The 16,486-nt window shown below is 34.1% G+C and overlaps 1 protein-coding gene across 1 annotated transcript in view; it reads left to right on the top strand.

Annotated features, from left to right (window-relative positions):
- Positions 1 to 16,486, top strand: part of LOC106878053 (transmembrane protein 131) — a 63,486-nt gene that overhangs the window by 1,358 nt on the left and 45,642 nt on the right. The window contains exons 2-6 of the mRNA XM_052970436.1: positions 866 to 930; positions 12,705 to 12,736; positions 12,825 to 12,893; positions 14,331 to 14,454; positions 14,972 to 15,085. Coding sequence (XP_052826396.1) covers positions 866 to 930; positions 12,705 to 12,736; positions 12,825 to 12,893; positions 14,331 to 14,454; positions 14,972 to 15,085 — 404 coding nt within the window. The remainder of the gene's footprint in view (positions 1 to 865; positions 931 to 12,704; positions 12,737 to 12,824; positions 12,894 to 14,330; positions 14,455 to 14,971; positions 15,086 to 16,486) is intronic.

Genomic DNA, 16,486 nt, shown 5'->3' with positions numbered 1-16,486 from the left:
CTATCTCCTGCCGGAGTGTTTGCCTTTTTTTTGGCCCAAGTTTATGGTATTTTTCATCATATATATATATATATATATATATATATATATATAAAATAGAGAATATATTTGATTATAGGTCTGTTTGTATGTTTTTGTAACGAAAATACCCATTACTGTTTTCCTCAGCTGTTTTCTGTCGACTATTTTTGCAATAGTACGTTATTTCTAACTGCTTATTTTCTCTAATTTCTTTCACTGCACTACCAAACTATCCACTTTTAAACATATCCTGTTTACTATAATTTCTCTTGTTCACTTACCAGTCTAAAATAGGTTTTATTTCTTTTCGACTTCATGTCGTTTATAACGTGCTTTTGTGTATGTACAGACGAACAATAAATTTTGATACCCATTTCGTCGTATTTACATATGATTTACATATTTTTATTGCTTTAGGCATTTACATGTGTTTGTTATAAAGAAACACTCTCCCTCACGGAAATTGTATTGAGTCGACTGGCTTAGTTCCTTAAATTCGCTACTGTATTATCCATAACAACATTACATTAATGATAATTAAAAGCAAAATCCTCCATCTGAATACATATTTGATATAATTTCCGGTAAACAAAAGAAAAAAATGGTCCCCTATCTTTGTAATTGTTCTCTATATACGTATGTGTTTGTGTTCATTGTATGCTAACGTGTATGGAGGCTATAGAACTACTATATGGCTTGTTTACCAGCAAGACTGATATTTACTGTTTAGTTCTTAATGAACGGATGACACTTTAATAAAATTACATTAATAATTGTGATTGTTGTTATTTTTATGTTATCTTCATGTAACTGTATTTTTATTTTTATTATCGCTTCTCCACAGCTTTTATTCAAACTGACAAACATCTTACATATATAGTTGGAGACTTACACCATTTACCATTAGAAGTAAGTATGTTTATCCTTTATATGTGTATATACGCGCGCCCGTCTGTTGATGACCCATTGTAAATCTCCTGTTTAATACATCACGCTGTATATTATCCGTCCATACGTCGTCGTCAGTGCTTCAAGCTTCATTCTCTCCTTTAGTGATTTATATATCAGCACTGTTATACAGGAAGGATTCGCTTAGATATATTACTACGTTATAACACACTTGATCAATTATCATTTCTCGCATTCCATCAAGCAACCCTGTCATTACTTTTATTTCCAGCCTTCAAATTGTCTTAATATGTAGACAGATGGACAATTAGGAAAATATAACAAGTGGATTTGGAGCCAAAATAGCTTTCGTTATCTGAGGGGATTTTATTCTTAGTATTATTTTTATAACAAATATTACTTTGGGCATAAACACCTATATCATCGTCAATATTGTCTTTTATTTTACATCTTTATTTTGCTAGTCTTTGGAAGCGTGGTTATTTTTCATATTATCCTCAAGGACATCTATTATTTCTCCTTTTTTCTCATTACAGCATTTAATTGAAATCAATTTAAATTAATGTCCTAAGTACTGTGCACACCTTCAGTTTGATAATCATCTACTGTTAGCTATTATTTTCACAATCTAGACTATTGTGTGTGTAATGACGCTTATCATAAACAGATCTTGCGTGTAAAAGATTAAACTTGTCGAATTTTTGATGTGCAAAATTCGATTCCCTCACTATTTCGTTTTCATTGAAAAATTACCTCTGAACTTTCTGCCTCATTCCTAGGGCCCGCGCGCGCGCACACACACACCACACATGAGTTTACAGTCTTTTATATATATGTGTAATATCAACTGATTTTTTAAAATTATTCCCTTAAATAAAACTTGGTAAGTCGGATCACAGAAAGTTAAGCAACTTTCATTTGGTCCAACAATTAGCCAATCGTAATAATGAAAGTGATCATTAAACTAAATATTTATTTACTAGAATAATTTTCATATAGAAGCTAAAATAATTCAAATGAACGAAAACGATTTTTTACGATCATGTAGGGTATTAAGAAGTATTTTAAATATAGAACTATATATTCTCAGTACAACCCACAGTATAAACACAATGGTCTTTCTTTCGACTTAATTGATGAGAGCTGAGTAACCTTGAGTTTGAGCCATTTTTATCCAACACATTTTGTGGTGGGTAATTAAAACAGGATATTTAAAACATTCGCATCCTATTTTCTATATAAATTGAATATAATCTTTGGCTACAGTTTGCCTGGCTCATATTAACGCTAGAAAAGCTACCTATATTTGCTTTAGTTTATAAAATTATCTAATGTGCACAGTATATTTGTCATTTTTAATCTTACTACCTCATCTTGAAGTCCTCATCATTATCAGTGTCAAACCTTGACCCATTGTGAAGTGTTTTCAATCAATCTCTTTATATAATTATAACCAACTCTGATCCACGTGTTCAAAGGCTTGTTTACTGTACCTAATATATTTACCTTATTTTGTCACTTTTATTTTCTTTTACTCTCTTTTATCTGTTTCTCTCTATTACGTATAGTTTTTCGTTTTAAGAACTACTTCATTGATCAAACTCCCTTCTAAACTAGAAATACCTACTAAATATGAACTTCCAAGTCGTTCGATTTTTTATTGCTCACTGGGGGCTAACAAAGAGATGATACAAGATGACTATGTTGCATAGAAACAATATTAAAAAGAAAGGCATAAAGCTTAGTTTTCTTAGTTTTTTATTTCGCTTACAACAAAGTGTACTTTCATCTCATTATTTCATGTTGACACTTGTAATTTTATTAATATAAATTCCTATGTTAGTAGTGATAAATCAGTGACTGTGTTACATTTAGTCAGTCAGCTATGAATGGTTAAGTTCTACAAAGCAGCTTGATAAATTAGATATGAACACTATTTCTAGTGAACTGCAACTTAGAACTACAGCTCCTGAGAGTTATTGTTATTTGAAGTAAAATTGTTTTGGACTGTTTGTACATTGATTTTATAAAATTCAGCATGTAATCATCATCATCATTATCGTCGTTTAACGTCCGCTTTCCATGCTAGCATGGGTTGGACGACTTGACTGAGGACTGGTGAAACCAGATGGCTACACCAGGCTCCAATCTGATTTGGCAGTTTCTACAGCTGGATGCCCTTCCTCACGCCAACCACTCCGAGAGTGTAGTGGGTGCTTTTACGTGCCACCAGCACGAAGGCCAGTCAGGTGGGAAAAAAAAACTTCAGAGTGTCCAGGGTGCCCAGTTATACGATAGACATTCAACATTTTTTAAATTTTTATCATGCCATTGTAATTAAGTTGATATTTAATATTTGGTTTATCATCATTTTTGTCATAGCCCACTTTTCCATGCTGGCATGGATGGGATGGGTCATCAAAATTCAGGTTATTTGGAGCTACTGATTTCTTAGACTTACCAGGAACTATATCTTGCTTGCAAGTTCCATTTTTGGCAAGGCTTCTATGACTTGATATTCTTCCTATTGACAACCTCTTTACAAAAGTATACTTTTATCATGGAAGTTGTTCATCAGCACCAGAGAGGTTGTCTTCATTCATTCTTCTTTTCCACAGAACTGTAAAGTGAGATGATAGAGTATCAGAAGGGAATCAGAATAGGAGTAAAAGTGAGGTAGAAGAGTAATAGAACGGGGGACAGTGATAACTGCATAATGGTTGTTGGGAAGAATATCAAAAAGAAACAGCTTGAGCAGCATAATGTAAGAAATAGTAATAGAAGAGGGAGTGATAGTTGTCAGGAATGAATACTAGTGGAAACAATGGGAAAGATTGGTGGGTAGCAATCATCATCGTTTAACGTCCACCTTCCATGCTAGCATGGGTTGGATGATTTGACTGAGGACTGGTGAAACCGGATGGCAACACCAGGCTCCAATCTGATTTGGCAGAGTTTCTACAGCTGGATGCCCTTCCTAACGCCAACCACTCAGAGTGTAGTGGGTGCTTTTATGTGTCACCCGCACGAAGGCCAGTCAGGCGGTACTGGCAACAGCCACGCTCAGAATTGTGTATTTTATGTGCTACCCGCACAAGAGCCAGTCCAGGGGCACTGGCAATGAGAAACGGTGTATGGCACAGATTCAGTGCAATATGATAGTAAAGAAGTTCTGTGATAAATGAGAAAAGGATTGAGATGGAAATTTAATATGAACATTATGGACATAATAGGTATGCATCCCAATCTCCGTCACTCCCATCATCATATTTTGTGTTTGCTTGACTTGGGAGGGTCCTTTCCAATACAGCATTTTGCTCAATGTTATAGTTCTTTGTCATCTGTTTTGCAAGTTTCAACTTCTTGTGATCTTTTCATCCTGTCTTCCTTGGTCTCTCTCTTCCACTAGTTCCATCCACTTGGCATGTGCAGCATCTCTTTATCCAATTGAGGTCCTTCATATGCTTGTTATTGCATAGTTTTCTTTCTTGCATCCTAAATCTGATTCCCCTTACATCCAGTTTGGGTCCCAGCTCACTTTTACGTTGTCATTCATGCACACTAATGTTACCATATTATTCAATGGAACATGCTCAATCCATTTGTTATGAGCAGGAGTAATAATTCCCTGAATATTTCCCATTGCCAGTCTCACTCCAGCAACTACACTTTTGGAACACATTCCACTGCTAATTAGGTCACTTAAAGTTGCAAATGTTTAACTATGTCTAGGTTTGATTTTTAACTGCATCCAGTAGTGGGGCCCTGGTTTAGGAGTTTCAGGGTTTTGGGAAGTGTGGAACCACCTTTTAGCCACTATTGTTCCCAGGTCTACTCTGACCTAGAGTGGTAGCACTGGTCAGAATCCCAGCCATGGGTTAATTAGCTTGTCACAGAACTACCTCTGGAAGAAGATAACTCCCTACAAATCTTACATCTTGGTGACTCCTGGGCTCATAGAACTTATTGCACCAGACCAATACAAGTTTGAAGGACAAGAGAGTGAGACTGGCTCTGCTCAAACCATTCCCACAATGATGATGAAACCCTACTACCTTGTAGGGTAATTTATCGAGCATTTAAAAAAAGGGCTAAGAGAGTAAGCTCCTACAGAAAATCCAGAGGGAAGGACCCCAAGGCAAATATGTATGGTTATACTTAACTGGTATTTGACATCCCCTGCTTCTCCGTGAATGCTGCAAAAGTATTGACTTGTGTTTTTGTAGCATATCCATGAATAGTGAGGCAGTAAGTATACTTGAGCCTAGGCACTTGCTTCTGGAAACAACCCAGACACAACAGAGGTGGTTTAGTTATTGTCTCTGGAATTCCACTGACCAACAGAACGGCTAACCAAACTTCTAGGGAGCCTTTTGAGATTTTGCAGCAATTTATTTTATGCCTATTCTTATGGCTATCTACCCTTGTACATCTGCCATATATGGCATCTAACTTCTCTATCAGACTGCCAGTGATTGCATTACACTTAAACATTCATAGTTTACACAAGCTACATCATAGAATCCTAACTATTCCTTTACTTCATATCAAACATTTCTACTTTCTTCATGGCAGTGGAATCTTGTCTTCTTTCTTGTTAACTAAAATCTTAGTCTTTACTAGGTTTACTTTAAGTCCTTTTAATTTATTTGTTGCTTACAAGTTTGGAATTTTCTTTTTAAATAGTTGACTGATTCAGCTGTAAGAACTTCGACATACACAAGTTCTCATTGGCAGCCAGTCTTAAACTTCTCTGTTATGACGCAGAAGACTATAATTAGCAGGAAGAGACAGCACTAACCATGATATACACCAGCCTACACTCTAAATCTCTCACCAAACTTCTTGATAACTCTCACTTTACTGATGGTACTACATGCTTTGTTTGCATGGCTCTCATGAGCCATTCATTTGTTTCCAGTTCTTTTAGTGATCAACAAGCTTTAGCAGAGTGTAGAACCCTGTCAAAGTCTTTTCTAGGTCAATAAATGTTAGGTAGAGTAGCTTATTCTTAGCTAAATACTCACTAGGAAGAAGGTATTAGTGGCACTCCATCCAAGCTTAAATCAAAACTACTCACTCAGCCTTAAATATCTACCTAATCAATTGTGCAGTAACTTTTGTAACCAAGTTCATCTATTTGATGCCTTCATAGTTGCCTCTCTAGTGCATCTATTTTACTCTTGTTGCAGTTAATGCTGATATCACGACATTTATTGGATATGACAACTTCTTGTACAGCCCAGATGACTGTGCAAATGATTAGCACTTGACTTGTTGTGTCAAACATTTTCAGCATCTCTCTGATGGTCCTGCTGCCATGTCTTTAATCCCACTTTTGACTGTAGAGCTGTCAATTTAACTGGCTTGTCATTCTGTTGGATCTACTTGGGGTGGACCCAATCCCTTCTATGCATTTCCTTTCAACAGTCTTTCTTTTTGGTACCAAGGAGAGCAAGTGCACTGCTATTGTTCCATACACACTCTTCACCAATGGTATCTTGATTCTCTCTGTATACTACTTTGCAATCCAGACTACCTCACATCTCTAATCCTCATATTGTAGTACATACTCAGATCTCTTACTTTGCACTTTATAGGTAGGAGTGGCTTAAAACATTCCTGAAAATATATTTTGTTATATTTACATTCATACTATTTAGTAATGTTTCCTGCAGTACTCAAAAAATTCATTATACCACTGTGTAATATCTAGTTTGGCATCACCTGTTTCTGAATTCAAATTCTACTTGCTTTGATTTCTTTTTTTTTTTTCCTCACCTCAACTAAGGGAATATAGTATAGAACCTAATGCAGTTTGAATTAGATTCAGCTAACTGTACATTCCTCCTCTTTGAGAGAAATAACAAAATCAATATATTTAATATTAAATCTATCCATGTCATATAAATAAGTGAAACAAATTGATCACGAACTAACACTGATACTATTGATGCACATACACACAAAGAGCAGTCATTTTCAACCCAGAAATGTGTGCCCCCCAAAAAACTGTTATAGGAGGATACATTAAGTTATGGAATCTTCATGTATATACAAGTCTAGCAGCTAAGCCCAGTTTCACCCGGTCTGTTTGGATGATATGGCTGTGATCGTTTTCAGTTAGACATAATCTATAACAGCGTTTCTCAACCTTATCATTTTGGGTCCCCTGTTTTGATTAGAGCCTCCAGCTGTATGAAAATTTCCTGACCCCACCAGGAGAAAACAACTTCAGGAGTTGTGAAGAATGAATTTGTACGTAGTCTGTTTCTGAGAGCTATTCTATTGGACTTCTGTCTAACCATTAAAACATTGATTTGATTATGAACATAGAAAGAAATTATACATTAATCCCTATTTTTGTAAGCAGTTATATCTGTAAAAATTTTATTTGCAGAGAGCAGAAATTGACAGAAGATATATGAAATGGACGTGTTTGTGTGTGTGCATGCATACGCGCATGCTTGCACATGTGAGAGAAAGAGGGTGAGAAAGAGAGATAGTGAGTGAGTGAAGGCGTGTGTCGTGATGATTGACGTCTTTTAAGGTACACACACATACATAGAAAATGTCATCATATAAAATTTTTATGATAATTGATTTATAGAAAAGATTGTTAAATTTTTGAAATGCAAATATGTGAATGAAAATTAAATTCCAACCTCTACATGGTAGCTAGACCTGGTGGGAATAGCAGCCAAATCTCCCTCAAAACACCCTACTGTCTTAATCCGACAATTCTACCTTTTTGAAGGAGAAACTGTAACTAAAGATTAAGATTATTAACCCCACAGAGAGAGGAAAGAAGAGACAGCATAGCAAAAGTTTTGGCTGATTGTCATCCTGTACTCCCCTTGTTGCTAAGCGAAATGGTATATGGTGGAGCAAACACGGGAATTCCATTAGAAAAAGTTTTAATTGATTTTCTCAGTAAGTATGGGGGCTAGGAAAAAAATACAAACCGCATTCCAATCTATGCACCTGTTTCCACATGTGTGCTATTTTTCATGCGAACCCACCCAGCTGTTTAGCTGTGACTAGTATGATTTGAACTTATCACAATTCCCAAAAAATGCTAAATATTCTAGATGTTTCAATATAAAGTTCTACTTACACCAGCAAAAGATAAGTGTCTTGGTGCTATACACAGCACAAAAGCAATGGGTACGGATTTTCTGATCTGTAAGCCAACCCCCTTTTGACTTGGTCTACTTTGATTTCATGATGCAGTGGTAAAACTTATTAAACATAAAAGTTGGTATATTCTTTAGTGAAAATGGTTACATTTTATAATAGCAAGATATGTGATGCTATTATACATTACAGAATCTAAGGCTATATTAACACACACAGATGAAATTGACCACTTTCTAAAGTACAATCTCTTCATTATAGACACACATATGGAAAAGATGAGACAATTTTTGAATTAGTAAATTGGCATTTAAACTTGCCATTATCTGGTCCAAATATTCTACCTATTTTATGTTCAAACTGTCTAGACCTTATCTCTCAGACCTACCTTTCAATGTCATTCTTTCAATAAACAACCACTTCATCAAAATCTCAAAGCTATGAGTTAATGCATAATGAATTCAAAACTATATGAATAAATAAGCATTATATTAGAGTAATCTGAATGCTGAAGGGTTAAGACTCACAATTCACCAGAGGGATAGATAAGCATGAAGGATAACATTAAATAGGTTGAGCCATAAAGCCAGATTATATTTTTTAAGTAAATCTAGAGTTGAACATTAGTCATGTGGTTTGCAATGTTTTGAATTCAGTTTATGGCCACAAATGTTTTCTATGGTGAAGCTGCTACAGGAAAAATACTTCATTAACCTATTACCTCCCATAATTCTATTAACTGGAATTTTTTAATGAAACTTTGATTTTTAGCATAAAACAACCTTAGAAACCTGCTGGAATGATCAAAATAACATTTTAAATAGAAATAAGCGAGATATTGGATGGAAAATTAGCAAACCTCATTTGAATATCAGAGAAATATACCTAGTAGATATAGCAAAAAGGTTAGATATGTGTAAATATTGACAGATATTTGTAATTTTTAAGTGATCTCATATAAGATCACTGGTAGGTAATGGGTTAAAACAAATGATTATTCTGTTCAATTATTCAGAAAAAACACTAGATAATCTTGTATGGTCCAATGGTTAATAAAAATAGGTATAGATGATTATTTGTGAAGCTGTTCATGACATTATTGGGTTATATTGTAATAAAAAGTTACGGTCTATATTATAGACTAATGCCAAGGCTAAGATAGCAACGAGCAAGCTCTTTCTCTCTCCTCCACTCTCTCTTTGTGTGTATTAGGCAACTTCGTTTCCTAAAGAATAGTGTCTGGAAGAAATGTAAAGAGCTTGTACCTTTTTCCAATAACAAGATTCATTTCCAGCTCATTATCAGCAATATAATCAGTAATTTTAAGGGCTGTTGAAGTAGCACATGGCACAAACATCACCATTATCATCTTTTAACATTCATCCTTTATTCTTCCATATGTTGGACAGTCTGACAGGATCTGACTGGCCTGAGGACTGCATCATGCTCTAATGTCTGCTTTGGCATGGTTTCTATGGCTGGATGACCTTCCTAATGCTAACCACTTTACAGGGTGTACTGGGCGCTTTTCTGTCTTTAGGTACTAATGCTATTAAGATTGCTACATAGCTCACAAGAAAAATAATTTCTTTCAACTGATTAGGGATACCACAAAAAGGGAGACAGTCTTATACTAGGAGTCAAATGAAAGAAAGGGCTGGAACAGGTTTCTTCCTGCAGTTAACTACATGCCTATTTGCATTATAGAACAGTGTGGTGCTGGAGAGCAAAATGGTAGTGATGAAGTGTTAGGGTGAACCCTCAAAGTACAAGAAGGGAACAAGTGTGGGCAAGTAGAAGTTGCAAAAGTGTATGAAGTGACTGAAGGATGGGTAGAGATGGGGTAAGAGTGAAGTGGAGGGTACAATGAAGGAAGAACAAGGATTAAAAGGTGGTTAATGATAAATATGAGTTGGAAGGAGTAGGTGATGTCTAGAGATTGGATAGGGTGAATAGTGGATAAGGGTGGAGGGATGATTGAAAGGTTGGGGAGAGTAGGAGATGACTGACAGTACAGAAAGTGAGGACATCATTGTAAAATTTGCTCTGCAATCATGTTCCAGTTTCAATTCTACTGTGCGGCATCTTGGACAAGTGTTTTCTATTGTAGCCTCTGGTCAACAAGTCTATAAGTCAAATTGGGTAACTAAACTCTGGAAATCTGTCAGTGGACCATATCTATTTTTCAACAGGAGCCTTAACCCATTACTCAATCTAACACCACCACTTTGGGTGCTTTCACCAGAATCTGCTCGGTTGTTGGTTTATTCCTCCTGCTAAGCTCTCCAGTCATGGCACTCCCCTTCCCCTTCTAAGGAAAAACAACTAAAAGAGCCATAATTTGATTAGAATGTCAGTAGTTGTAGGTTTTGTGAAAGTTCATCAGTTTAATGACTGGATTCAGTTCAAAATGCAATATAATGGTGCACCATCTAAAATACTAAAGATCAATTTTGGAATAAATTATCAGATTATTAGGCATTAAATATGGTGACTGTTCTAGATATGAATATAAGGGGTATAGTGTTGTAGGCATTTTTAACCTTTTTTTTATTCTAGTGTACATTCAGTTGAATCATCTTTGCAAGTATGTTTAAGGAGTCTCTGTTCATGAAGAATGTGCAGACCTAAAGAGAGGTTCTATGTGAAAGAGGCTTTTGGAAAGAGAGGCCTAAGGTATTGTGTGATATTACTTTAAGAATATGTAGTTAGTGGGGTCTATGACAATATTAATGTCAAGAAGCAAGACTCAGCTAACTACTGGATATGCTACAAAAATTAACTTGTAATGACTAAAAAGAGCTGAATCAACACCTGTCAAAGGAATACAAATTATTAATGTTGAGTACAAACAGTAAGTGTGCTACATTGCTAAAATGTTTTTATGCTATATTTGACTGAAGGTCTCTTGAAATTTACACCAACAAGAGACCTCTGTGTTGACCTGTAAAAGAGTTCTTCAATAAATCTATCTCTGAGAAACCTTAACAAGTGATTGCTGAAATAAGATCTGTCATAATCTTGGAGGTGATTAAGATTGGTTAACAGTCAAGAGTGCCTTGTTTGGCAATAGGTTGCACATTGGGACAGATAAATGAAAGAATTTAGTAAGGAAGCGGCTCACTTGTGAACAGTGTTCTCTGCTAATGATAGTGACTATTAGGATTAGTGGTCTCATTTAATAGCTTGTATAGAATTGAAATTCCAAGTAATTAACTAGTGTGAATCATCAGATATTGTCTTATGGCTATTATGCTCTGGTTCAAATTGTAGTAAATTTAGACTGTAAATCCTCGAGTATAGTCCACCCTTGAGTATAATACGCAGGGGATTTTTAGGGGGCTGTACCTCTGAAAAACCTAAACCTTGTGTATAATATGCACCCATTCTCTAACTTGAGTGAAGAAGGTCTATATAACGTCCTTGGTTTGTAAACGTATATACAGTAACGTCCTTTATTATTATTGTATATATAACATAATGCAAACATGTAGCTTTTTGTGCACTTTGTTTGCAGAAAATAAAGAAATAACAGTGAAAAATAAATATTAAGTAAATTGCTTTTACATATTTATCACTTAAAAAATTTTGCTTAGAAAATATTTTTCATTTTTAACCTCGTATATAGTATGCACTAGAAATTTTTACCTTTAAATTTGGGGGAAAATGTGCGGATTATACTCGAGGATTTATGGTATTTTTATATTTCTAATTGGATATCTCAAAAGCTAAATTTGCACACAAAAAAAAGGGACAGCTCTGGCAGTCACTTGTCTACCAGATGTAAGTTATGAAAGTTTCAGCTTCTGAATGAGTTGACCATCATATATGGAATGTAACTAGAAAATGTTGAGATCACGAGACCAATGATTTATTAGAAGGGAATATTTAGGTACAGAATGCAGGGTGGTTGAACATCTATTGGTGACTGGTTGAGTTTGGAGAGTAGATCTTTAAAATGTTAGAAAGTTAAATTTTCAGTTGTAGTAACTGGAATTTTGTGTTGTCCAAGTCAAAGCAAATTTCCTTAAGTACAGACTTCAAACTGTAGTATAAATATAAAGCTTAATATCTGTCTATCTGATTAACATTACTTTTTGTTTCATATAATATACAATCCTTAAACTATTCCAAGATCATTATTTCTAAAATTGGTTTTAAGTCCCCTTCTTAAGTATTCTTGGAAACAGGCTCACATTGCTACGGTTCTTTTTTAGAAGTATATGTTTAAGAATGGACTATATTAAATTCAAGAAAACCCTTCAGTACTAAGACAGATGTTCAGCCCTTTACTTGACAAACCTATCTATTTCAACTATCTTTTAGAAATTTCATTGGACTACAATTTCCTAATATTTGCTTGTATTTACTGATTCAGTATGGCTGAAATGATTACCCTTTTCTTGTACTTGAGCACATCTTTAGAATTGCACAATAGTAGTAGCTGTGTACTATGTTTCAGCATTGAAATAAGGATGATTTTTACAAACTGAAAAGTGATATTTAAGCAAAGCTGGCATGTAATTTAATTTTTTCTGTTTGGAATATTATTGTCTACTTTTCTGTTAACACTGTCTTGTTCCTACATTTGATATTCAGAGAACTTTTATAATTATCAATTTTCTATTCTATTTCAGATAAAACCAGGTGAAAGTTATTCAGAATTAAAGTAAGTTTAGCATGTTATTTCTTACAATTGTTGAGTTAGAGTTGTAGTAATTTTCACATTATTCATATTTACAATTTTTTTCTTTCAGCTTTCATGAAGAAAATAATTTACCAAATGGGGTTCGGCTTGATCCAACAATGTTAGATTTTGGTGAACAGTGAGTATTGAGAAATTTGAAGTCAAATATTTAAGTTATTGGAAAGACTTCCGTGCCCCCATTTTCTCCCAAATTTGTTTATTTAAAAAAAATTTTTTGCCAAAAACCCCATTTTCGGACACAGAGGTTCCAGAAAATTGCCAAAAATTGGCATTGCTAAATTATTCCCCCACCCCAAATTCTTCAATTTTGATTTTTTTTTTTCCCCCCAACACTAACTCTGACCGTAACTACAGAAATATTTTGAAATTTTTGTCTGTATTTTTCCGCAAATTTAGAAGAAAAAAAAATTCTAAAAAAATTTAACAAAAATTTTTGGAAATTATTTTTCAGAATCATAATCTCATCTCTGTATTTTTCCACATATTTTGAAAAAAAAAGATTTCTGAAAAAAGTAAAAAATGGCGGGGAGGGGGTGGTCGTAATTTAAAAATGCCGGTTTGTGTCCAAAAACAAAATTTTTTAAGAAGAGTGGTTTTTGGGGTGGGGATGAGCAGAAGTCTTGCCAAGTTATTTCACATAAATTATGAAAAAGTTCAGTGATAGATTGGATGTGATAGTTTCCAATGACATCTCAAGAAATGGAAATTTTGAGAAAAAGAAATGTTTTTATTTGGGTGAGAGAAGTATGACCAATGTGATTGTTTAGAAGAGCGGGACAGGGTAGAAAAAAATATGTAGTAAGAAAATCTAGAGTTGATTCATCATGTGCTATAGTTTGTCGTAATTGTAACTACAGGAGTTTAGTCCTTTAGCATTCAGATTATTGTCAAAATTAATGCTTATTTATTCACATTGTTTTGAATTGATCATGCATTAGATCATAGCTTTGAGATTTTAATGTGATTTTATATTTTTAGAATGACATTGTAGGGAAGGTGAGAGAGGCCAATGGGCCAGATATGGCTGGTTTAAATGCTAAAACGTTAGGCATCTTTCAGGGCCAAAAATGTCAGTTTCTGCTATCTAATGAATTTATAGGGCAGCCTAGATACATTTTAATAGGGATTGATACGCAAATATCTGGATAGTACATCTTTTGTAATCTGTCAACTTCAGTTCTTTTCTCATTGTCAACCTTCAGTAATTTATCCAATAATGTAGTAAATTTGTTTCTTCTCTTACTACATTTGCTCTTCCAGACTTTCAAATTCTACTCCAACTTCATTCAAAATATCCACTCCCATCTCTTTTCACGTATCTCCCTATATCATGCACATCCTCTTGTTAAAATTGTGTATCTAGAACTTTCTTACATTCAACTTATACATTACCAACTTTATGCTCTGAACAAAACAAATTTAATTACCATTAAACTTTTCAGTTCAAACTAAGTATCATAAAGCATATTGCTCTATTCTCTCTCCCTTGTGTTACAAATTGTACCAACTTTTGCTACGTAAATAACTAAAATCAAATATTTTGTCTATTTTGTAGCCCTGTGGGTATGCCTCATCTACAACAGGTTTCTGTACATAATGCTGACACAAAAACCAGTTTACACCTGTTGTCCATATCAGGCAGTACAGCACATTTTCACTGTTCATTTTTTCAAGATAAAGTAAGATACTTATATATGTATTTTTTTTTTTTTTTTGTTTTTCCTATCAGGTCTCTTCATTTTTGTTTGTTGTTGTTGAAAAGCATGACTACAGTGTCAAGGTCCTCAATTTAAACAAAGCTACATTGTGTTGTATAATGAGACAAGATGCAAATAAACTTTTCACAGGCTATACAACTTCGAAAATAATACCATTCCTGCTAAATAGTTGAGCATTAATTGTAGGAACCTTGCAGCAATAATTCAAATTTGCTAAATTTATGTTGGAAATGTTGGCATACATTTGTACGTATTTATATATAAACATCTATAATTTCTGTGCTAGCATTTTAAAGTTAGGTCTTGTAAAGCTATCTTTATAGTCGTGTATCCTTTCTGGGTTATCATCACTACCACATAATTATTACTTTGTTTTTGTCAATTAAAACTATCATTGAGTGAATTAATGAAAATTAATTAATCTTTTATTTCTTTGTAGAATCTGATTTGTAATAAATTCTTATTCTATCTCTTACAGATGGTTCCTCCTGGAGGAAACACAACATTTGATGTTGTATTTCTAGCGCGTCAGGTTGGCCCAGTTGAAAATACATTATATATTCACACAACCCAAGGGTCTTTTAAATATCAGGTTAGTTGTTTCCTTTTCTTATTTTCATTATCTCTAGAATTTGTGTTTCAGTTTTATATAGACCCAAATTTCTAACCTAGCCTCACTATTTCACTGTAATCCTTCTTTGGCTTAGCTCTAAGTAATATTTTCTCTCTAATTACTATATCCTCTGTGTGCATTATTCATACATATTGTACTAGTTAAGATTTGTGCATACACTAGTTAGTGTAACTAATACTGACTTGTTTTCTAAACAGTCAAAGTACATATGAGGTGACATTGCAGATGCAACTGAAAATTCTCCAACTGTTGATCATACCTGGGGTAGTGATGGAGAGATGAGGGAAGAAAAAGAATCTTTTATCATATATTGATTCATCCTTATCCTTTTATATGCAGAAGTATTTCAGGCTAGCAGTTACATACAATGAAATTCAAGAGAATAACTAAAACTTCTAGATATGTAAAGATGTGGTAAAAAGGTTTATAAGCATTTAATGTGCTTCAAAATATATATACCTACCTGTATACAGTGAAACATATCCAAATATAGTTGACCAAGTTTAACGATGTACTACAGATATCTAAACAGTCTTTGTCAATTTATCATGCTCTATTAATGAAACTTGGCTTACCTGGGAAGTTTATGGTATCTTTAAAAAAAAATGACATACATTCGTTGGAGTCTTCTATGAAAAAGCTGCTGTATGATTTCACTTTTTAGTTTCTTCATCTTAGAGCTGGTGGTTTCTTTGAAAATTCTTTGTTGTACTACAGACAATTGAAACGAAAATGTGTTTTAGTGTGATATATTAATATATTTCACTGAGAAATTGCTTCAATTTCAGATTGCTTGCAGTTTGCTTAGTGATTTTTTTCAGGAGTGTAGATTCAACATATATTACCAAGATGCACTAGTGTGTGTGTTTGTGTATAAATGTGTGAATATATGTATATGTGTATATCATTTCAATATCCACTTTTCCATGCTTGCATGGGTGGGGCGCAATTTTAGACAGTCTTTCTACAGCCAATGCCATTCTTGTCACCAACTCTTGCCTTTTCCAAATAAGTTAATATTCTCCATAACTGGACATGTTTTCATGGCAGATTGGAAACAAAGAATGCTACTTGCATACAAATATATAATACATATATATATACAAATATATAATACATACGTTCCAACCTCCAAAGGTTTTTTTCAAATAAGTTACGTAGCAATCTTCTCTAACTACAGTTATCACATTTGGTTAAAATGTCTTGGGGTTAAGCTGGTTCCTATGTATTTCCCTGAGGAGAAGATTACATCCTTATCAGCATCACCTATTCCTTTGGAAGGTACATCTTGTAATCTTCAAAACATATATTGGAAATAAAAGAATTCATTTAACATATGCATTTTACTTCATTTACTAA

Source organism: Octopus bimaculoides, chromosome 1 (assembly GCF_001194135.2).
Source record: "Octopus bimaculoides isolate UCB-OBI-ISO-001 chromosome 1, ASM119413v2, whole genome shotgun sequence".
NCBI lineage: Eukaryota > Metazoa > Mollusca > Cephalopoda > Octopoda > Octopodidae > Octopus > Octopus bimaculoides.
This window is presented reverse-complemented; position numbering and strand designations above follow the sequence as displayed.